The 23,172-nt window shown below is 37.9% G+C and overlaps 1 protein-coding gene across 1 annotated transcript in view; it reads right to left on the bottom strand.

Moving 5' to 3' along the window:
* The window catches only part of UMAD1 (UBAP1-MVB12-associated (UMA) domain containing 1), a 246,901-nt gene that overhangs the window by 76,640 nt on the left and 147,089 nt on the right, over positions 1-23,172 (bottom strand). Inside the window, exon 3 of the mRNA XM_082662389.1 lies at positions 5,699-5,772. Within this exon, the coding sequence (XP_082518515.1) occupies positions 5,699-5,772 (74 nt within the window). The remainder of the gene's footprint in view (positions 1-5,698; positions 5,773-23,172) is intronic.

The raw sequence follows: 23,172 nt of genomic DNA, 5'->3' as shown, positions 1-23,172 counted from the left end.
TAGCTAATATGGTTCCAGTTTTCACAATATAAAACACTTTCCACGATTGAAGATTAGAAAAGAATGACTACTTACTTACTTACTTGTAATGTTAATTCCCTGAAGAAATGAATCATAATGACAAAAATTCAAAACAAGGTCCCCCATTAATCTGCGGGTTTATCCCCATGAGCTGTAAATAACCAGGCTCCTACAGTAGCAGAGAGCAATAAGTAGTTGTAATGTCATTACAACTCACTACCAAAATTTACCCAGAAAGGCAACAAGAAAAAAAGAAGGAAAAGAAGGAAGATAAACTTACAATTGGATAATTAGTTCCAAATTATCACTTTTTCCCCAAGTACTAGAGTCTAATGACTTTAATAAGCCCAAACACGGTTTACAGGAGCTTTATACACTACACAACAAAAACATGGTGAATTCTGTTAAGAGTTACCAATGGCAATTAAAACATGAGACGAAAGCACAACCTGGGAGAAACCACATTTGATGACTAAATAGTTCATTGTTTCCTTAAGTTACCCTATTTTAGGTAATGATACTTTAGGATCATATACAGGGAAAGCTAAGGTACAAACAGTAGTAAATAATTAAAGTCATCATTAATAGAAACCCTGAAATATTTAGAGAGGGGGATTAAAGAAGAGAAAAATGTACTTAAGTTATGATTTCCTGGAATGAATGCTATATTATTTTCTGTTTCTTGAAGTAGAAAGTCCCACTAATTACTTATACAAAAAAATATGCTGCTTTTCATAGAGTCTTTTGTGTATTAGAATAAGTTATACTCCAACTTTGTAAAATTTAACTTATTTGATGCCCAAACTAGATCTCCTTTTTTTCAAATTATATTTCATCTAGATGTTAGAATTTCCATGATGTCTGTGAGACAGCTGTGCTTGGAGAGGCAACACAGTTTTGAAGTATACTTGGGCTATAAAGTATAAGGGAAAACATCGTAGACTACTTAACAAAAAATATATATACATTTTTAACAAGTTTATTGGAGTATAAATAATAATCAACACAATGGTGTGTTAGTTTCTGCTGTATAACGAAGTGAATCAGCTACACGTATACATATAGCCCCATATCTCCTCCCTCTTGCATCTCCCTCCCACCCTCCCTATTCCACCCCTCTAGGTGGTCACAAAACACCGAGCTGATCTCCCTGTGCTATGAGGCTGCTTCCCACTAGCTATCTATAACAAAATATTTTAACTGCCATTAAAACTACAGTATAGCACAGGCCAGGTTCCATTCATTTTTTAAAATATTTTATTACCTGTCATTGACATCCATGTGGGGAAAGTAGTTTCATACCATGATTTGCTTCTGTATGTCTAAAATGTTTTTAATGAGGGATTTCATTTCACAGGAATTTATATTAATCATATAAAATTAATTGTATAAATAGTAAAAAAAAAATTTTTCATGGTTCAAAGCTCACCTAATACATGAAGCCTTGCTTGATTCTCCCTAATGATATTTCTTCCTCCACTAAAGTCTCAGTTATCTTTGTAGTTATGGAATTTAAGAAACTTATTTATTCCACTTTATATTATAAGGACGTGTGGAATTTTCTAATTTTCATGAATAGATTGAGAATGTCAGCTTCTATAAGTTAGAATCACGCAGTCTTACATATCTTCATATCCTCTCTGCCCCATGTCCAACAATTCCTCGAAAATAGTAGGCAATCTACATGTTTATCTGAATTCACCAAAAAAACTTTTTGGGGATACTAAAATCTACCTTCTCCAAAGGGTCTCTAGAAAAACAACTTATGTTTTGGTAATTAAGAGTGTTATTTTGAAGCTCTATGGAACCCACACTAACTGACCAAATATGTTTTCGTTATAAATAATATTTCAATATATAGCCATTAAAAATGAAAATAATGAGACTTTCCTATTAGGTACAATAGTTACAACGTTTTAATCGATGCATGTCTTTCAAAAAATCAACTGAAATCATTATACTTTGCCTTGCTAATGTACTGAGTGTCAAAAATAATCTAAATTAACAGATTTTTTTTTATGGGTAACTCTAAGAAATATAAGAAAAACATTTTTTTTCACAGTGAGAAAAAAATAACTGTTGATAATGTGTTGATAATGTAAGATGGAAAACAGAACTAAATGAAGAGATTTACTCATAAGACAGCATTTGCAGAAGACCACTTATTATTCATGTATCCATCTAGAAATCATTGACTGGGCACCTATGTCACATCATATATGTCTGTGCAGAGGCTGTAAAGGTAAAGAAGGTGGAGTCTCCACCTTCCAGGAACTCACACTATAGTGAAGTCATAAAAGACAACACAAGTAGTAAAAGGACTCTGGGGTTATCTCTGGCTGGGAAAGCAGGGAAAAGAGTTCACAACGAAGGTGACACTTGAACAGGGCTTTGGGTTTAAGCTTTATTCTGTAGATTTCAAGGCATTTGGGGGCCTGAACTAAAAACAAAACAACAACAACAAAAAACCCTGCTGTTCTTTTTCAGAAAGGGATTTGGGAAAGAAGCTGCTTGTCTAATAACAGTCAAGTGGACAGATGAGGATGGAGTATGAGGAATCAGATTTGGAAGATATCTGAATCAAGAAGAACATCAACATCAAGAATCAACAGGACTTGATGACAGATTTGATAAAGGGGGGCTGAGAAGAATGAGTCAAATGACATTTTTAGGCCTTTAATTTGCCAAGACAGATGATGACATTCAATGAAATCTAGATTATCAGTTAACAGCTGTTTATTGAGCACCTTCTATGTTCCAGACATTATTCTAGACCCACAGTCTATTTTCACTGTAGTCAGGAGAGGCAGACAGTAAACAAGTGGATAATCTGAAATAGTGATAACCGTGATGGAGAAAATAAAACAGGGTTACGTGAGAGTGACTGGGGGAAGAGACACTTTAGCTGAGGTCCTCACGAAGACTGACACTTGAACTAAGACCTTAATGATAAGGGGGCAGGCAAGTGAGGCTCCAGTAAAGAAGGGGTAGCAAACGAAAAGGCTGAGCTAGGAAAGAGCTTAACATGATCAAGGGACAGAAAGGCAGCTGGTGGACGGGGATGGGGTTTGGGGTATGAAGAGAAATGAAGTCTGAGAGCACATGGAGCACCTTGTAGCCCACTGTAAAGAGCTTAGCAGTGATTCCAGTTACAGTGGGCAGCCAGCATGTTTGAAGCCAAGGAGTGATGTGACCTGATTCAATTTCTGCGGGCTGTGAAGAGAACGGACGTAAGGGGGAAGAATGGAGGCAGAGAGTCTGGGCGAAAGTGGTGGCTTAAATTCCTAGCAGTGCCCATGTTAAGACGGGGTTAGAGTCTGGATATAGAGAGGGAGAGGTGATAGGACTTACGGGTGGAACTGCATGTAGACTGTGAGGGAAAGAAAGGAACCAGGGGTACCTCAGGGGGTGTGATTCTAAACCAGTATATAAAGCGTGGTGTTATTAAACAGTGATGGTGAAAACTTGAGCAGAGAGAAGCTTCAGGGTGGTGGGGTCAGAAATCAATAGTTCTTCTTTGCTCAAGTAAAGGCTGAACTGTTTAGAAACTTGTAAGTGAAATGGCAGGTAGACAGCTGGATACAGTCTACAGCTCTGGGGTGAGGTCTATGTGGAGATATACTTTGGAAGTCATCAGACTCTTCAAAGATTTTAAAACCATGAGACTAGATAAGACTCATCTTGACCCGTCAAGGTAGATTATGGGGCGGGGAGGGGTAGGAAACATGAAGCAATGTTTGTGGTTTTAGATTTTTAAAGCAAGGAATAATAAATTCCATTTTGGACACTTAAGGTGGGGATAAGTGATTAGTTGGCTTTTCTGTGGTGAATCACACTAGCCTCTAAAAGTATTTTAGTATTACCCTCTTGTACTGACCTAACCCTGTCATCTCATTTGGAGTCTCCCTATTTCATTTCTGCTACATCAGTAAGCTCTTTGAGAGCAAACGGTGTCTTCCCAATCCCCAGCAACTATTCAGAGAGAAGGCACTTTTATCTGTTATACCATGAGTATAAAAATCCAGTCTTAATGGTTAAGAATTGACTGTATAGTGGAGAGACTAGGAAGTAGCACAATAATGAGCTAGTTTCAAATCTCTGAGGATCTATTCTCAAAAGTTTCTTTCCTTCAAAATTAATCTTGGAATTCTTCCTATCAATAAATCGACTTTGAAAAATAATTGAGTTCCGCAGACATTTCCACTGAATCACATACATAACTAAGCAGTTAAATTCAAGTAATCACGGATGATTTCTAAACCATCTTGGTGGTTCTTTCCTAAAGCTCAAATATATCAACCTTTATTTCCTATCAAAGATGCTACTTATGTTCAGTACTCAATAAATATCTGAATACATAAAAGAGATCAAGATGCTTCAACATATAGACAGGAAATTTTTCTTTGTCCTTGTATCTTTTTTCTCAGTACTATATACTCAGCCCCTTGCACAGTGCATTGAATACAGTCAGTGCTTAATAAATATTTGTTGCATGCATTAATAAAAAAAAACAATGCACAGTTTTATGGGAAAGATGGCTCTTTTCTTCTTCTACATCAATTTACTTCCCATGTAACTTCTTTAAATGTTTTTCTCTTGATTATAAAATATTTACTCACTGTGGAAAATATAAATACAAAAAAATCTCTCTTCTGGGCTTCCCTGGTGGCGCAGCGGTTGAGAATCCGCCTGCCGATGCAGGGGATATGGGTTCGTGCCCCGGTCCGGGAGGATCCCACATGCTACGGAGCAGCTGGGCCCGTGAGCCATGGCCGCTGAGCCTGCGCGTCCGGAGCCTGTGCTCCGCAACGGGAGAGGCCACAGCAGTGAGAGGCCCGCGTACCGAAAAAAAAAAAAAATCTCTCTTCTTAAGATGACTATTACTCTCTATTTATAACTCATGATTGTATTCATTCATTCATTTAACAAATATTTTTGACTTCCTGTTCTGTGCTAGGCTTTGCGGATACGGTGATGAATCAAACAGGTCAGGTTCCCTGATGTCACGCCAGTGGTATGCAATACCCTCACGTTCTACATGTAGAATATAAGTAGAGGTGTGTCACCACATACAAGGTTTCAAAATCCAAGGATATCTCTTCCACTCTAATAGTTAACATTCCCCCAAAGTCTTAAAAATGACTATTTCAGTGATTAAATAAGGTTAGTATGTTTCTACACAGAATATGAAAGTATGTGAACTACACGTTCACATACCCACAAAGAACAAATAATTTTCTCAGGTGGAAAAGAACAAAAGCCTTAGTCTTTTTACCAAACAATGTCAAGGAGTGTACTTTGATGGTGGAAATGCTAATGTAGGACAGTTCTGAATAAGTTATTTTCAAACCTTTCTCTATAGGTTCATATATTACCTATTTATTCAAATGTAATAGAAAATAATCTCTCAAGTAAAAATAATTGAAATGTTTTAACTTCAGTGTTCTATTCCTCTATTTCCAACAGAGTTTCCATTAGCAGCACTGGGAAAAGCTTAGCATTTAGGAAGTCACTCCTGCCTGCCATACCCTGATTTTCAGCAGATCACCTGTTCTCCTGATACCTAGGCACCTATTTGCATAGCAAGAGTGGAAGTTACTATTTATCCTCAGCGGTGTACATAATCACATTGACTTATTCGGTTTTACCCCAAAAGGACTCATTGAGTTTCACTTACCTCCAAAGTCTCATTGCCTTCGATGTCTGAAGTTTTGCCTCTTGCTGCCACTCTTTGCTCATGAGGTGTATCTCCTATGAAGCAAAAGAAAAAAATAAAACTTTACCATACCACTGTGGCCAAACTGTCTACTATTTATTTGAAATATCTTTCGCATGTTTCACACTGTGGAAGCAATTACTACTTCCTTTGTTACAAAGTAAACAAGTTAATATTTAAGAACAGTAATTTTATAAAGGTCACAGAATCATCCGTAAATACATAGGTATACACTCTAAACCAGAAATGTATCCTGCTTTATATAGGTTTACTCTGGAAAAATCAAGTGAATTTATATTTTGGAAATCAAGTCATACTTCAAATAAACTAGGAAAACTTATAATTTGAAGATAAAGCAAATTATTTTCAAACATTAAAAGTCTTGGGGCTTCCCTGGTGGCACAGTGGTTGAGAGTCCGCCTGCTGATGCAGGGGACACGGGTTCGTGCCCCGGTCCGGGAAGATCCCACATGCCGCGGAGCGGCTGGGCCCGTGAGCCATGGCCGCTGAGCCTGCACGTCCGGAGCCTGTGCTCCGCAACGGGAGAGGCCACAACAGTGAGAGGCCCGCGTACCGCAAAAAAAAAAAAGTCTTAAAAAAAAAAGCCTTTATAATATGAATAACTGTCCTTCAAATTTGTTTTTTAATAAGGTTTACTCTTTATAAGTGTTTACTTGTGTCTCTGTGGATTTGCCTCAGAGTAGCTATATATGTTTGCATGTAGTAATTAACCATATGTCAAACAATTTTTACAGCAGGAAAGAACAATGAACAAATTCATAAATTAGCATTCAGTTAATAGTTTGATTCCTAAAGGTGGTGCCTGGGAGGGTTATATTACTAATCAAAGTTGGTGACTAGGCTGCCTCTAAGGACATAGGACAGACAGAAATATAGTTAGGTAAGTACAGGCATAATTTAATGTATTACTGTCCTATTATAATTTATTAACTAATAATCTGCGATTAACATATGGTAGGTAAAGAAACAATCAGCGTACTTCTTAAAAGCATAATGAGAGGTTAATTTAGTAATCTGTAAACTGCTCTTCCCATAAAATTAAGCCAGCTCAGGAATGCTTACAACAGGGAAGATTACAAAATTCATATATAATGACTTGGCTGACACTAAAGGTTAGGAATTTGTTAACATAGGGAAAGTCACAGTCTTCACTGGAGGTAACAAAGTATGAAAGTCTGGGCTGGGCTTAACTTTTCCACAGTGAAACACGAAAGTTTAGTTTACCAGGCTGTAGTCAAGAAAGGGGCCTGTGAAAATTTTAAAGAATTAAATAAAATTCTGTTAAATTCTAAAACCATAAAGCAAGAATTAAGTTGGTAGTTTATTTACTTAAAGGTAAAGGAAATCCCCCAAATGTTTAAAACCCAAGCACATCATGCATATTCCAGCCTACAAGTTGTGTTCTCAGCTAAGTACAGCATTATTACTAGTGGGCAGAACCCAGCACATAGTAGGTGTTCCATAAAAGCTGAGTAAATTAGTGAACTTCTATTTATAGTTTCTAGTCTATAAAACTGTGATAATACTAAATGGTATGTAATAAAAGTTTTATTTGAGCATACGGTTAGTGTTTTTCCTCTAAAACACATTTGTGAAACTTAAAAGGCAAATTTATTAAATACCATTATGATGTATTGTTATTAGTGATCTGTACTTGGAGCATAACTTGTTAGATTTTAAAAACAGTTAATGGGGCTTCCCTGGTGGCGCAGTGCTTGAGAGTCCGCCTGCCGACGCAGGGGACACGGGTTCGTGCCCCGGTCCGGGAGGATCCCACATGCCGCGGAGCGGCTGGGCCCGTGAGCCATGGCCACTGGGCCTGCGTGTCCGGAGGCTGTGCTCCGCAGCGGGAGAGGCCACAACAGTGAGAGGTCCGCGTACCGCAAAAAAACAAACCTACAAAAAACAGTTAATGATTTTTTAAAAGAATCATACTGAAACAAAAGCATTAGGAACTTTTCTTTTTTTTTTGCTGTACTCGGGCCTCTCACTGTTGTGGCCTCTCCCGCTGCGGAGCACAGGCTCCGGACGGACGCACAGGCTCAGCGGCCCTGGCTCACAGGCAAAGCCGCTCCGCGGCATGTGGGATCTTCCCGGACCGAGGCACGAACCCGTGTCCCCTAGCATCGGCAGGCGGACTCTCAACCACTGAGCCACCAGGGAAGCCCAGGAACTTTTAAATTACATCTATAGGATAATAGAGGTAATAGTTGTTAAGTGAAAAATTATGTCAACTTACATTCATGACCCAGGATGTCAAACAACAATTTTGATTTTTTAAACTTATTGTTTAAACTGACCATTTATTTGCACATCAGGAAGAATCTTATTTTCAGAAATCCCCCTTGTCTCTGAAAGTTAGGGATAAGCTAATCAACCCCCAGTTCACAGATGGCAAAACCAATGCACAAGTTGTTTAGTTTGCTTGGGTAAAGGCAATGAGACCACTGAGACCACAACAGCATGAGCAGACAAGGTAATGCAAGTCTCTGTATATTGAGGTCAGGTGTGTTTAATAACTCACATGCCTGAGGTTGATACGGAAGTATGTGACATCCAATATGAAAGGTCATTTACTCAAGAAAGATATTTTTTCACCTTTTAAAATGATTATTGGGCCATCCCCTAGCCATACAAACACTATTTGGCTGAAATCATTCAGCACAAAGTCTGTGCTTCCTTTGCCAGTTTCTAATTCCAAGGTGTGTATCTGTACCACACTTTCTCCATTTCTCCCTACTGCCTGAATAACCAGAAAGGTTATCAGCCAGTGCTCTTGACATCACACAACACATCTGCCTGGAAGCAACTGTACAATCACTACTTCCTGGAATGCCATATCTGGCGATGACTCAGGACAATAACTGATTACAAGGAGAAATGCCATCTGCGAGATGATTCTCTATAAACAAAGGCACAAACTGAAAACTACACAAACAACAAACAGAAAAGAACAGGTCACAGTGAAATATAACTTTTGAAGTTTTTTCCTCCCACTGAAGAATTATTTGATCATGGTAAAAATTCAATTATTTTCTCTAACTTGTTATAACCCACATGAAAGTTAGATACTTCAACAATAAAGATGCATGTGATGAACGTGAAATAAGGTACTTTAGTTTTCAGACATCAGTTAATTCTAACTTATGTGCTGTATAGATTCAAAAATTTCATTTGCAAGTCAGCTGTTTAAAAGGAAGGACAAAAACAACAAAATAGATGCAAACTATTACATGTAGAATGGAAAAACAACAAGATTCTACTGCATAGCATAGGGAACTATATCCAATCTCCTGGGACAAACTATAATGGAAAAGAATACAAAAAAAGAATGTCTATATGTGTATAACTGAGTTGAGCAGAGATTGACATATTGTAAATCAACTATACTTCGATAAGAAAATGAAAAGAAACAATAAAAATGTTCACAGTATTTACATTTCATAATGTCTTGTTTATAACACCACAATTGATTCTCACTACGGCGCAGCAAGACATCCTCCCCATTTCCCTCCTTCCACAGTTTACTGACGGCAGAGGTACTCAGGGACTCACCTAAAGTCTCCCAGGTAGAAGTCAGCCATAGTGGGAGCAGAGCCCAGTCTCCTGACATATCTGGGGGGACTGTGTGGTCCGGTGGAAGGTTCCAACGGATGGTGGCTGAGGTGGGGAGAATCGAGCTCCTAAACTGGGGATCAGTGCGAAGAAGAGCCCAGGGCTCCGAAACCTGGTCCAACCCCACGGGCCCCCCTAACACTTCTCTCTACTCCATTTTTCTTCCACAGGCTCCATGGGTTATCTCGTCTCTTCCCTTTCCGCTGATAATGCCAAATACTCCTGATCAGAACAAGCCTCTGTCCTTCCTTCTGGTCCTTCAAGGCACACACACGGTCCCCTTGATACTTTCCCATAAGTTTGAAAGGCTGGAAACAGTTTAAAGAGGCAAAATCCCTCTTAAACTATAGCTATGCAATTTTCTTGGTTTAATGTGTAGTTTTTATTTAGAGTGAGTAAACGAGAAAGGCCGTATATGCATACTAATGAAGCTCTTTTAGAATTTAAAGGACTGAAGTGAAATTCATCTGTATTTTAGATTAGTGGGGCTACATAGTAAACATTTTAGGATTTGTGGGCCATATTGTCTCTGTTACAACTTCTTGACTCTATCATTGTAGCCAGGAGCAGCCATAGATAATATACAAACCAATGCATGTGGCTGTGTTCCAATAAAATTTTGTTTACAAAAACAAGTTGAGTCAGGCTGTAGTTTCCAGATCCCTGTTTTAGAGAATATATATATACTCCACCTTTTCTAGGATAAAAAGCTGAATTATGTTACATAAGGAAATGAGAAAGGGACATCATTAGCATATCATCATGATCCCATTCTACTGGTGAATTTGGTCGAGGGAGAGGAGAAAAGTGATGAAGAGCGAGCACTAGGTACAAGGGAAAGTGAAAAGAGCAGAAACCCTCAGTGATGGGAGGGGGAACCTGAATGCCTGTTTGGACCACCGCAGGAGATTTGTTTTGGGGAGGGGTGGTGGGTGAGTAAGGGAGCACCTTCATTCCTTAGGCCTCCTTCAATGTGGAGGAAACTCTAGTAACATTCACCCCAGCCTCTATCCACTCTCCAATCCCCGGGTTGGTGATCTGGAAAGACTCAGCTGCACATGGTTCTGCCCTCCCCCTTCTCGTGGGGAGGACCAGAGAGAACTGGGCTCTGTCTGCTCTGACCCTCCACAGGGGCCTCCTCCCACTTGGGGAAGCCTGCCCCAGCCCAGAAGATCCTGTAACAGGATGGAGTTCAATCTAATTCTGGGGTTCAGATTAGGAAACCCATCTGCTCCTTGATGGAAGCCACATTCTTCAACACTAGCTTTATAGGCAATAAAGATGAGAATTTGGTCTCCATCTGTTTTTTGGTTTTGTTTTTTTTTTTTTACTAAATTGGCCAGATCTTATCTGGGTAAGAAGGGTGTTATTATTGGAACGCCCTAGAGTCCAACAAGACTGGGAATGGGCTGGTATGGACAGAATTGGAGCCTGCCTACATACGAAAAGCTGTGAATACAGAAATCTGTTTTCTTTCTTTTATTGGAGAGGAATTATCTAGAACTTCATATCTGAGAATGCAGTCTACAAAACACTAGTTTCAAGGGGTTTGCATGGAAAAAATATTTCTGTGGTCAAAAGTATGAGAAAAAGCTACAGAATGCATTCCCTTACAACGATTTCCAATGCACTGTAACATATTAAAGGCTCTGAGAAACTCTTCAGTAAAGAAAGTAAAAAAATGATTTCCCAATGTTTTTGACTATAAAGCCACTTTATTCATTGGATACCTATTAAACATCTTGCAGAGTGACACACTATGGGAAATGCTGATAGAACATTGCTGAAGTTAAAACTGAATATGAAATATATTATTTTTACCAGACTTTTAAGAAGACCCTCAACATTGCCAAATGTGTTATTTAGCTCTTGAACATTCATTTTATACAATGTTAACTCACACTTATTTTCCTTTAGATGATTCTTTTCACAACTCCCTGTTAATTCATTTAATTGCATTTGGGGCAGACTTGCAGAATGGACTGCATTCTATTACATGATTCTGATTCCAGAATAGCTGATAATCTACAGAGGAGAAAAGGATAGCCAGACACCTTGAAGGCAGGAGAAAGCCCCAGTGCTCAGAAATATCTCCCCCACAAATTCTACCAATTAGAGATTCATTAGGGTTAATGAGCTCCTCTTTTAAAATGCAAATACCCTCTGGGAGTGTTTGCTTATTAGTCATTCACCAAGTGAAGTAGTGGAAAGAACAGTGGAATGGCCCCTCCATTAACTCCTTTTCATTCTTCAGTCACACACTCATTATCCAAGGCAGCCTGGCACTGCGGCAAGAGAATGGCTTTGGAAATGAAAGAACAAAACCCAAATCCTTTACCAAATCCATGACCTTGTGCAAGTTACTTAACTTCTCAGACCCTCAATTTCCTCATCTGAAAAATGGGAATCATGATACATAATAAAGCTATTATACAGATTAAATGAGAAAACATGTTAAACACTAATTTCAGAGAAGAAGGGAGAGAAGCCGGGGCAAGATAAACATTTGTCAGGTGTTGGTGTCAATTGCTGCTCTGCCCTTGTGAGTAGCGGTTGCCATGATCTTCAGCATAGCAGAGGTGAAAGAAGTCCTCTCTCGCTATCTCATTTAGTGCCCGTGGCAGTGTTGTGAGGCAGGCTTTGTTATATCCTTTTAAGAATGGCAGACCTGGTGCTGGAATCCAAGTCTGCCGACAATGCCAAATCATCACATAATACCATGCAGCTTCCCATTACTTATCAAAACTTGAGTGAAGTTATCCAACTCAGTTTCACACGCTTTACATTTAAGTCTCCTCCAGTTCAGTTGCATTTTCCCTTCCACTTTTTCTAATACTGTGCACTTGCTCCCCGTTTTCCACTATAATGAAGAAAGGAGGGATAAAGAGAAAGCCAAAGTACTAATTGCTGAAGACATGCCCTGCCCAGGAGCCTGCTGCAGTCAGGCCAGGATTCTGAAGACAACTGTGACCCCACAAGAAAATAAGCCAAGAATAGGAACACCTCAGCCATAGAGGGAGGAGTGCAGTCAGCAAACTAATGGAGGAAAAGGTTCAAGCTAACTAGGAATGAAAGAAAAACAAATTAAAATGGCACCAAGAACATATTAAATTAGCATACCAAAATTATTACACCCAAATTCGTTAAGGATGCTTACAACTAACACACTGGCATCATTCTGATAATGAAGTGAATACTCAAGGAAACATCTGTTGATTCAACTGTATGTGGGAGAGGGACAATGAGGAAGATAATTCTACACACACACTCACTAAGGGCTTATAAAAAGGATTATAAATGGTTGTTAAAACATGAAGAAATATTAAAATTAAGGGTTCGGTAAAACAGGCAAGGTATTTTATAAGATATCAGTGTGGATTTTAATTTTAACACGTATTAATATACAACTTTTAGGCATCATGTTAGATTTCAACATTATGACTGCTATTAAAAATCATACAGCTAAAACTTTGCTTACTGCATTGAAAGCTTAGGGTCACACTGGACACTTAAAGGCACTGACTCACAGAAGTAAGAATACCAGCAAATCCAACAGAAGTCAGACGCACTGATCAGTCCTCCTGGCCTGCTCTTAATTAACTTGTCCTAGGATTCCACAGATTTCTTTAGTTCTGAGTCTTGTCATTTTGTAGCTATGAGTAAAAATTTTTCTGGAAGATTTTAAGCAATCCAAAAACATCAATTAAGTATTTAACACTATGTTAAACAGTTAAGCTGTCTTTTAGGCTGGAAGACTAGAAACTCAAAAGGCCAAATTAACTTTGTACTTGTACATTTGTACAATATTGTATCACGCTGTACAAATATGCATTCAAAGGTTTTTTGTTAATAGCTTTCTTAAATCAGAGTAAATTTACATACTGCAAGAGTACGTTGGGCTGATCATTCCTGACCCTGAATCCCAAAATGATGCTGAAAGAAAGCTCTACACAAAGGGCGGCTCTGAGCAGTCCACTGACAGGTTCTATAGGCCCTGTTGCAAACAAACAGGACTGACACAAAAAGGATTTTCAGTGTGTATGGTTTGAAACATAAATCTGTAAATAGAAAAAAAAAAAAAAAAAAAGGCTCACTCTACCAGTTTATCTGGTATCCTGAAACAAAGACTCAAATGTTCTGCCTGTTGTAGGTGAAGATGATGGCATTGATCCATCACCAATAATGCAAACTAGGCTGGAGATCACTGGCATCAAGTCACTCACACTCAGGAGTGTCCGGTCTCCTTTCCAACCAACAGAATAAACCTGTAAAATTACTTGTTGGTGTCAGGAGTTCTGCTCAGTCAGTTTTCCACACAGAAAAATAAGTGACCCCATGAGAGCAAATGTGTGTTTCAACCTATAGCATCAGTTGGTCTAATCAGAGATATTAGGTAGGTAAGCTGTCAATCTCTTGAAACTGAGTTCTTACATTGATCAAAGAGTTGTAGTATAACAGAAAACTGCAAAGAAAATTTCTAGCAGAAACAATAAAACCAGTAGATGAAACATTACAATCAGCTTCACGTTGTTTCATTCATTCAACAAATATTTGTTAAATACCTATTTATGTGCCATATTATCATGCTGGGCACCATGTGAACTATAGCAATACCATTCCTGCCCTCACAGCATTTACACTCTAGAGGGCATTTCAGCCAAGAAAATGGAAATCACAAAGACTGGTTGTAAAAATTAGCCCCAAACTGAAAATTATGGGAGTACCAAATCAACTAAGGAATAGAAATCTGAATGAAGCACACTGTGGAAAAAGTGGCCAGCTATAACAAAAACAAGCTTCGTATTAGGGCTTTTCTTCCCTCCAGGTCCCTTCATTAAAAATAAAGTATGTATCAGTCGGTATCATTACTTTTAATGGAAGTCAAATATATAAACATGCTCTTGTATCACACAAAAGTTTGAAGAGAATATTTCTAAAAATACCAATATTACTTGAAGAAAAGTTGATATTAAAAAAATGAATCACTTGCAAATCACAACTAGAAGCAAAGCCACACATGGTGGATGTGATGAGGTGGCACGATGTGATGACTAGATGAAGACAAAGAGTTTGCTTTCAAAATGCAGAAGAGGCTGGTTGGCTTTACTGAAGACGTCACACTTCTCATTTAGTTATACAGTATAAGTGTGTGACATTACTGTTCTGAGCGTCACAATATGTCATACTTAAAGTGCTTATGTAAGACAAGAGATTTGGTCCCTTTAAGAACTCAGGTAAAACTAAACACCACAAGGTCTGAGGGAGAAAGTCCTAATCTGTTCACTGGTCTACTAACTATAAGCAGGTAAAGAGCAACAGTGAATCACCAATTAGCCTCCTGAGGAGGAAGGTCCCTGACTGGGCCCAGGTCAAAGCTGAGGATTGCAAACTCAGGGCTGGCCATCCTTTGTTATATTTATGGAACTTTTAGTTGGGCTATAATATACAGACAGAATGGAAAAGAAAGTGGATCATGGGCTAGCCTGGGATGAATGTGCCTTAAGGGAAAGCAGGGGCTGAAAGTAGCAGAGAGCAGGGCCTTCATATGCATCAACAAGTAAATTATGAGACATCTCCTTGCCAGTGGGGCACTGCACCTCACATTTCAGTATGTGTAAAAATCACCTGACGTGCAAATTCCTGATTCTCACAGAAGATTCAGACTTGCGAAGTTTAGTGAAGGGCCTAAAAATCTAAATTTTTAGTAAGCATTCCAGGAGATTCTAATGTAGTTGATTCACAAACAATTCTTTGAGAAACACTGAGATAAGCTGACTGAGATAAGCTTACATGGCTGACAGATTATCATCTGCCTAATTTTGGGAATGACTGTCCCCTCCCTCCTTTTCTCCTTCCCTCTCACATTGTTTAAATACTTAGAGAGTAAGTACATATCTCTGTGCTAAAGTTGGGGCCCAATACGTTCCCAAAAGAACTGAAAGCAGGGTCTTGAAATATTTGCACACCACGTTCATAGCGGCATCTTTCACAAGAGTCAAAATGCGGAAGCAACCCAAGTGTCCATCAACAGATGAGTGGATAAACAAAATGTGGTATATGAATACATACAATGGAGCATTATTCAGCCTTTCAAGGAAGGAAATTCTGACATAATGCTACAACATGGATAAACCTTGAAGGAACTGTGTCAAGTAGAATATCAGTCACAAAAAGATACATACTGTATGATTACTTTTACATGAATGCCTAAAATAGTCAAATTCATAGAGACAGAAAGTAGAATGGTGGTTGCCAGGGGCTGGAGGGAAAAGGAAGTGGAGAGCTGTTGTTTAATAGGTAGGTAGAGAGTTTGAGTTTTGCAATATCAGAGTTCTAGAAACTGACTTACAACATTGTGAAGGTACTTAACAAAACTGAACTGTACATTTGAAAATGGTTAAGATGGTAAAACTTATGTGTATTTTACCATAATTAAATATAAACATTTTAAAGATAAGATGTGCTATTCTCTATTTAGAGCAATAAAATGGTAGAAGTTAAAGGTAAGTCTACTGCTGGTCAATACTATATTTTACAATTTATTTTAGTTTTGTTCTAATTAAGTGTTTACATACAGATGTTATAATTAGTATTTATTCCATATTTATGTTGTTATTTAAATACATATATATGTATATATATATTTAAAGAAAAACCAAGTGAAGCAAAATGTGTGTTTTCTTTCTTTCTGCTACAGAATTCGTTATGGCTCAATAAAGGGCCTGGCTACAAGAAACAGTTTGAACACACTTTGGCCACCCTGTACTAGTACAATAATGTTGTTTCTGTCGATGTGTATCTGCAAACTTATTTGTATATACATTAGCAGGTAACAAGGTAACAACTCAGTGGTAACAATACTGAATATCAACATGCTATACTTTTTTAAAAAAAATCTCAACTGCTGGTCATAAAAATTGAAATTTTTGAATAACTTGAATCAAGAAATCTAAAATATAAAGTACCAGATAAACAGATGAAGCACAATTATAGGTCATACAAAATTTCAGAGCTAATATGACTATCTTTTAAACATCTAACGCAAAACACCTAAATTTCCTCTTAGGAAGAGATATTTTTCAAGCCCCTTAAGCCTTGATGTCACTAGGATGGGGCGGGGAGATGGCTGACAATGAAATCCAGGCTTTGGGTGGACGAGATCATTATCAACAAATAAATTCTAAGGTCCCCGCTGCTGGCTTGAATTTTCTTCCCACAGGAATCCCACCAAACCCGAGAAGTTAAGAGAAGGAAAAGAAGAGAGTAAGAGGGTAGGAGTCAGTGGACAAATCAGACTTTGAGAGCCCAACACTGGTAGATCCTAATCTAACAACGAGGGGACACTGACGTCAGGAGCTCCAAAATAGGCTGACAGCACAAAATCAGAAAGGTGTAAGGGCAGAAACTCATTAAGAAGAAAGGAGTGCCCTGGTGAGAACGAGCAGATGGCATGGCTAAAAAGTATGAGAATTTACTTGAGGACAAGGTGAAAAGTGATGATGGGAAGAGCAAGGATCACTCTTTGCCTGCAATATTCCTCAACCTAGACCTCAACCAGCTGATATGTACTCTACCTTCACATCTCACTACCTCACGACCCTGTAGAACCCATGCCCCCTTCACATGCTCCCATTTATTCTCATTCTCCAAAGCACTCCCCACATTCTCAGTCATTTAATTATTTGCACTTACTTGTTTAACAGTTGTTGTTTCCACTAGACTGTCAGCTCCACCTGACGTGTTTATTTGCTACAATATCCCCAGCACCTAGTACAGTGGCTGGCACCCAGTATGTACATGGTAGGCCCTTATGAAATAGCTACTGTTTGACGGACACATTACAGCAAATGTGGCCTTGTCATGAGAAGGGTGGCACACGGTTTCAGAAATATAAGTTTCTGATGAAACTATGGGATAAATAAAGGAAGCTAAAGAGGATGCACTATGATTGGTAAAAGGAAATAAGTTTATTAATAGCACTTAGAATTCAGTGAAAGGTAGAGGCTGAACAAAAAGGCTTACGGAGACATCAATAATCACAGCTCTATTGTAAAGTTTGGACAGGATTTCTGCAGAGAAGAGATTTTACCAGGTTCTATGTAGTTACAGTGAGTTCGAGAAAACTGCATGAAATATAAGAGGTGGCTAAGGTTCCAAAGGAATTCTGATAAAGTATTTTTATGTATCTTATTGTATTTAATGCTGTATTTTAAAGGTTACTACTGATGCGTATTTGGCAAATTTTAAAATGCCTTTTTTAAAAAACATAGTACTGCATTAGAAATATGTACTAACATATTTGTGATATTTTAAAAATTCCTCTAAAAATAGTTTTCATGTTCAAAAAATCTGCAGTTCAGTTTGTAAAGAAGAAATCATTAATTTCAAGCCTGGTTAAACAATAAAACCATTTGTCACTTTTAAGTTATGAAAACTGTATTATGTTTATGTGCTTAAAACTTAAATTTCTAATTTATTACCACAAAATTCTATAGTATTGCTGAGTTTCATGAATTAGATATTCTTGAAATTAGAATTTGTTTACAAAATCCCTATTATATACTTATATCTTCATGACAGTGATTTCAAATAAATTCAGTAGTCTTCTAGGGGCTGGCTCAGTGAAGTTAGAATTCATCCGGACACGTGCCTAATTGCAACATGTAAAAAAAAATTCCAATCTTCAATAACATTTTTTTAAGGCTTAAAGAACTATGATAGAATAGACATATGCAATCTATTAAAAGAACTTAATTCGGCTATTATGTCTTGATTTGATTCCAGTTTTTTCCTAATTATAAATTTTTTCCTCATTGATCTGTTTTTATCCTGTACCTAGAAAGAACATAAAATGTACACTTTTAAACTATGACATTTAACACCTGCCCACCTCCCTTTTCCCATCTCCTCTTCCCCTCTTGTTGATGGTGGTATCTGGTCTTAGATAGGTTGAAGGCACAGGGTTCCCTCCAAAAACCACTATTGATACCACTGCAAAAACAAGACAGCAACAACACAATGTAGAGAGGTTGGCTTGCTTCCCTCTCTTCTAACTGCATGTTCAAAAATAAGCTTTTATTGATCTTAAACATCTGTGAGATGACTCATACATTGGTTTATTTTTTATATACATGTATACAACAATATTCCAAATTGAAAGCAACATCTCAATGGATCAAGAATATTAAGTGCTGTTGTCTATAACAGACTAGAAAATTTATAACTGTAAAAATGAAACATGCACATATTATTTAAAATGCACAGTGAAGAAAACCCATTGGTGTTGTGTTTTTCTTGTATGCCAGTAATTAAGCCACTACTGTTGGCACTGTTTGGTTTTCTATTTTAACACTGAAGGAGTGAAAGTATTTCCTATATTTATGAATTTACTATGAAAATCTTGGCAAAAAAAGAAAAAAAAAGTCTGTCTAAAATGTGTGGGTGAAAACTGTTAATCAAGTGTGTTTCTACTTTTTTTCCCCCCAAGTTGGACACCATCTGTAAACCCTAGCTTGCTTCAGGGGATTTCACTGTTATATAAAATCAGTAAAATTAAAATGGAGTAGTTGTATATATGCAACATTGTGTACAGAGGGGAGATACTGAATAGTATTAAACATTTTCGTCTTCCTTTACCCTTTATCCCCTACCTAATATCTAGTCTACTTTTTTAAATTTCAAACTTCACTGCTCTCTGAATTGATAATTCCAATTTTCATATTGTTATTGGAAACCACATCTAATAAAGGTTTTAGTTATTCCCATGCACAGTATGGAAATTCTCGTTTGCTGAGGTTTTGTTTCAAGAAAATGTATTGGCATGTATTTGAGAACAAGTTTTATTGTCTCCTCTGTCGTACAGTTCAAACTCTACGTTTATGGATTTTTGACTGAAATGAAAGATCTTAAGATTAAACTATATTTAATGTTAAAAAAAGAAAAGAAAAGACACACTATTAACCAAGCAGCTCTGTTTTGTGAAGCTGTCTAAGAGTAGTTGCTTCATTCAAATCAACATGTCAAATTTATCCCCTCCTCCCACTCGCCACTTTGACCACCTCCAGACTTAATGGAGCAAACCTCCCTCCTGCAGCTATCATACTCCCTCTCTTCACCCTATAAAAAAGCACATCAACCCTAGTAAGTGCAAGGCCCCCGAAACCAGAGCACAGGAGCAACAGACAGAGCATCTCAATCTAAGGAAAAAGCAAAACGTAGCTCTCCCCACCCGGCTTCTTGAAGGGGAAAATACTAAATGCTTACTTCTCTGTATGGTGCCAGCTGATCTGTAGACCATGCATCTACCTACCCATCTCTTTGCAAAAGAAGTTGCGAAGAAAAGCATGAAAAGAATATAGTTTTTTGTTAAGCCTGATCTTAAGATTACAGCAAATAGTGTGCTTAAGAAGTTGTTTCCCAGACTGGGAGACAGTATATAGTAGTGGGATAAATAGCTGGAGAACTTAGATTCAGGCCCTGAGTTCTCAAAACCGTAAATGGACCCATCCATATTCAAATATCAGTAGAAGACAAAAACATGATACTGTGGTCTGAATGTTTCCCCTCAAAATTCATACGTTGACATCCAAAACCCCAAAGATGATGGTATTAGGAGGTGAGGCCTTTGGAAGGTGCTTAAGTCACAAGGGTGGAAACTTCAGGAATGAAAGAGCCCCCACAGAGATCCCTAGCTCTTTTCACCATGTAAGGACACGGCGAAAAGGCCTCGGCTCTGAACCAGGAAGAGGACCCTCACCAGAAAGCAACAATGCTGGTGATGTGATCTTGGACTTCCCAGCCTCCAGAACCGTGAAAAATAAATTTGTTATTTATAAGCTACCTAGTCTCTGATATTTTGTTACAGTATCCTAAACAAAGACACGTTCCAAAATCAAAATAAATAAATTATTTGCAGCTTAGCTGTCATTCCTGGTTATCCGAACTGTTTCCCTACAAGATTAAGCTTGTCTTTTTTTTACGGTATGCGGGCCTCTCACTGTTGTGGCCTCTTCCCGTTGCAGAGCACAGGCTCCGGACGTGCAGGCTCAGCGGCCATGGCTCACGGGCCCAGCCGCTCTGCAGCATGTGGGATCTTCTCGGACCAGGGCACGAACCCGTGTCCCCTGCATTAGCAGGCGGACTCTCAACCACTGTGCCACCAGGGAAGCCCTAAGCTTGTCTTTTTATTTCCCAATTTCTATGGGCAGAACATTTTTTTCCCGTCAGTCTAGCTAGCTAGCTATCTGGGTCTTTCTTCCTTTTCTTTCTCTTCCTAAATAATTGAGTCCCAGCAAGGTAAGAAGGGGCAGGAAGATGAAGAGCTAGTGAGGAGAGCGGGGAGGCTGAGGCAGCAGTGGCCTTGTGTAGGCTAGTGAAGATGGGCCTGGGTCATCTCACTGTGCCATGAAGCACTTGAAGAAGGAGGGCGATGATTTGGAGGGGCTTCTGCTGGCCCAAACTAGTCCATTTTAAGCAGCATAATAGATAATGATAATAACAGATTATAATCCATTAAAATATCCATAAATAAATGATAAATGAGCATCTACAGCTTTGATGGTTAATTTCCTAATGTTGATAACTGACGCAGGAGGTATCCCTGCTTTGGGGAAATACACACTCAAGTATTTGGAAATAATGACATATCATATTATTAATTTACGTTCAAGTGGTAAAACAATAAACTCTTTGTACCATTTTTGCAAATTTTCTACGAGTTTGAAATTATTTCAAAATAAACGGAAAATAAATGAGAGGAATAGTTAGGAAGGTTAGAATACATAGACATGATATAAGGATAAAGACAGAGACAGTGGAAGAGATATCAATGGCTCCTTTAACCCATCAACTAAAACAGAACTAATCCTTTACCCTTTTCACCTTTTTACCATTTTCACTCATGAGTGAGTGAATGTAGTATGCGTAGTTACCCAGGGATGTTTCACGTGTAACAAAAACTCTAACACAATTCAGATAATTAAGGAATCTTTCTAAGAAGGAGGGGCAGAGACAAATTTAAAAATACATTCAGATAATACAATAGTGTGCAACCAGGCTAGTTGTGTTTATTTTCTTATATAGCACTTTTCCTTAAAAGATTTTAAGCAAATATGATTTTTCTATTCTTCAAGGAAATTGTGACAGCTTGAATGGAGAGACAAAATCTTCGCAACAACTTCATGAAGAAGAAATAATTTTGCTTATTTAACAGGTGAAGAAAATAATGAAAAAGAGATTTTAAAGTTCCTAGCATCATAAAATGCCTAAGTGGTAGAGCCAGTATTCAAACTAAACTCTGTCTGGGTTCAAGACCCACATCCCTTCTCACAGAATTGTAAAAGGAAACAGTTAATTGTGAATTCTCTCCTTGAACAATATCCACCTTCAGAATGGCACACTCTCATAGGCAAACACGATCCATTTATCATCTTAAATTTCTTCTTTACTTAGCCTCCTTTCTGTGAATGTACTAAATGAGAGTAGACAGAGTGCAATGTCTATTTCTGGTTTCATTTCCCTTAACCAGAAGTACTGACCGCTTTATAACATTGTGCAAAACAAAGTGAATACCACAGGGTCCCTGTTGAAGCAGTTTTGTTTTTGGTTTTTTAAGTAGGCAATTGATGCAATTGTTTCTGGTTCTGATGTTTTATTTCTATTTTCTCTTAAGGACTTAGAACCAGTTTTACACCTCTCTAATGAAAGCATATCACTTTCCTTCAACAATTTACAAGAGTTCATCTTTCAAACTAAAATTTGGTAGTTAAGACACAGAAGCAACATTTGAGCTCATCTTGGCTACTATCCTCCATCCCTACTTTCAAACCCATTTTATAAGTGAGACATGGAACATGATGCCTTTACTGTCCACTCTCATGCTCACCTTCCAGCCCCAAAGCTTAACAAACACCCACAGAAACACCCCCTACAGAATCCACCTTTTTAAAAAGATAATTTCTATTCTACAAACGATAGGGATTCTTACATTCTCATAGTCCAATTCTACTGTCATACAGAGAGAGTGAATTCTTTTTATTTTGACAAAGGAAACGTGTATTTTGATAACACCAGCCTTGGCTTACAGACCACTTAGAGCACGTTACAACAATCTATAAGTGACACGACCTAGTTTCATTTTACAAATAAGACAAGATAGTACAACCAGCTTGTCTCTTACAAGGATTAAATGAGACTCTAAGATAGCAAAACTACCATCTCAAAAGAGGACAGTTCATTTCTAGATCAGGTTTGGCCACTGAGTGTGTGTCCATGCAAGAGATTATACACCAGACATTCTGCTATTGTTGCTGATGTAGACACAGAAAGTCAATAATGTGGATTAACTAGGATTAATGTATTATTTTCTGATTACATTTGAGACTCAAGTTTCTAGGTACTTAAAACTATTCTTAAGATTAAACAAAAACCCTACAGTTTAAAACGAATAAAAAAGAAAAAAAATAACTTTAAAAGTTTAAAAAATTAAAAGTGAACTATTTAACTGAGAAATTTTTATTTTTATTATAGGTGCAAGAGCTTGTATATACATGACTTAGACATACTGTCTTACCTCTGAGAAGGAAGTGATATATATATAAGACAATCTGTGTCACAAACAAGTGTGTCCCACATGTACACATGTGTAAAGGTTTCAGATAGATAAATGGTATATGGAGATAGAGAATCATGAGAATTATCCAGAACAGAAAGGTACATGAGAATACAGGGAGTAAAAAAACCTGAAAAAAACCCTGAAAATTTTCCTTTTTTCTCATTTATTCTGAAGTTTATTTTCCATT

This window comes from Grampus griseus (genome assembly GCF_964374135.1).
Source record: "Grampus griseus genome assembly, chromosome: 9".
Classification (NCBI taxonomy): Eukaryota; Metazoa; Chordata; class Mammalia; order Artiodactyla; family Delphinidae; genus Grampus; species Grampus griseus.
Note: the sequence above shows the minus strand (reverse complement) of the source record. Positions and strands in the feature narration are given on the sequence as shown.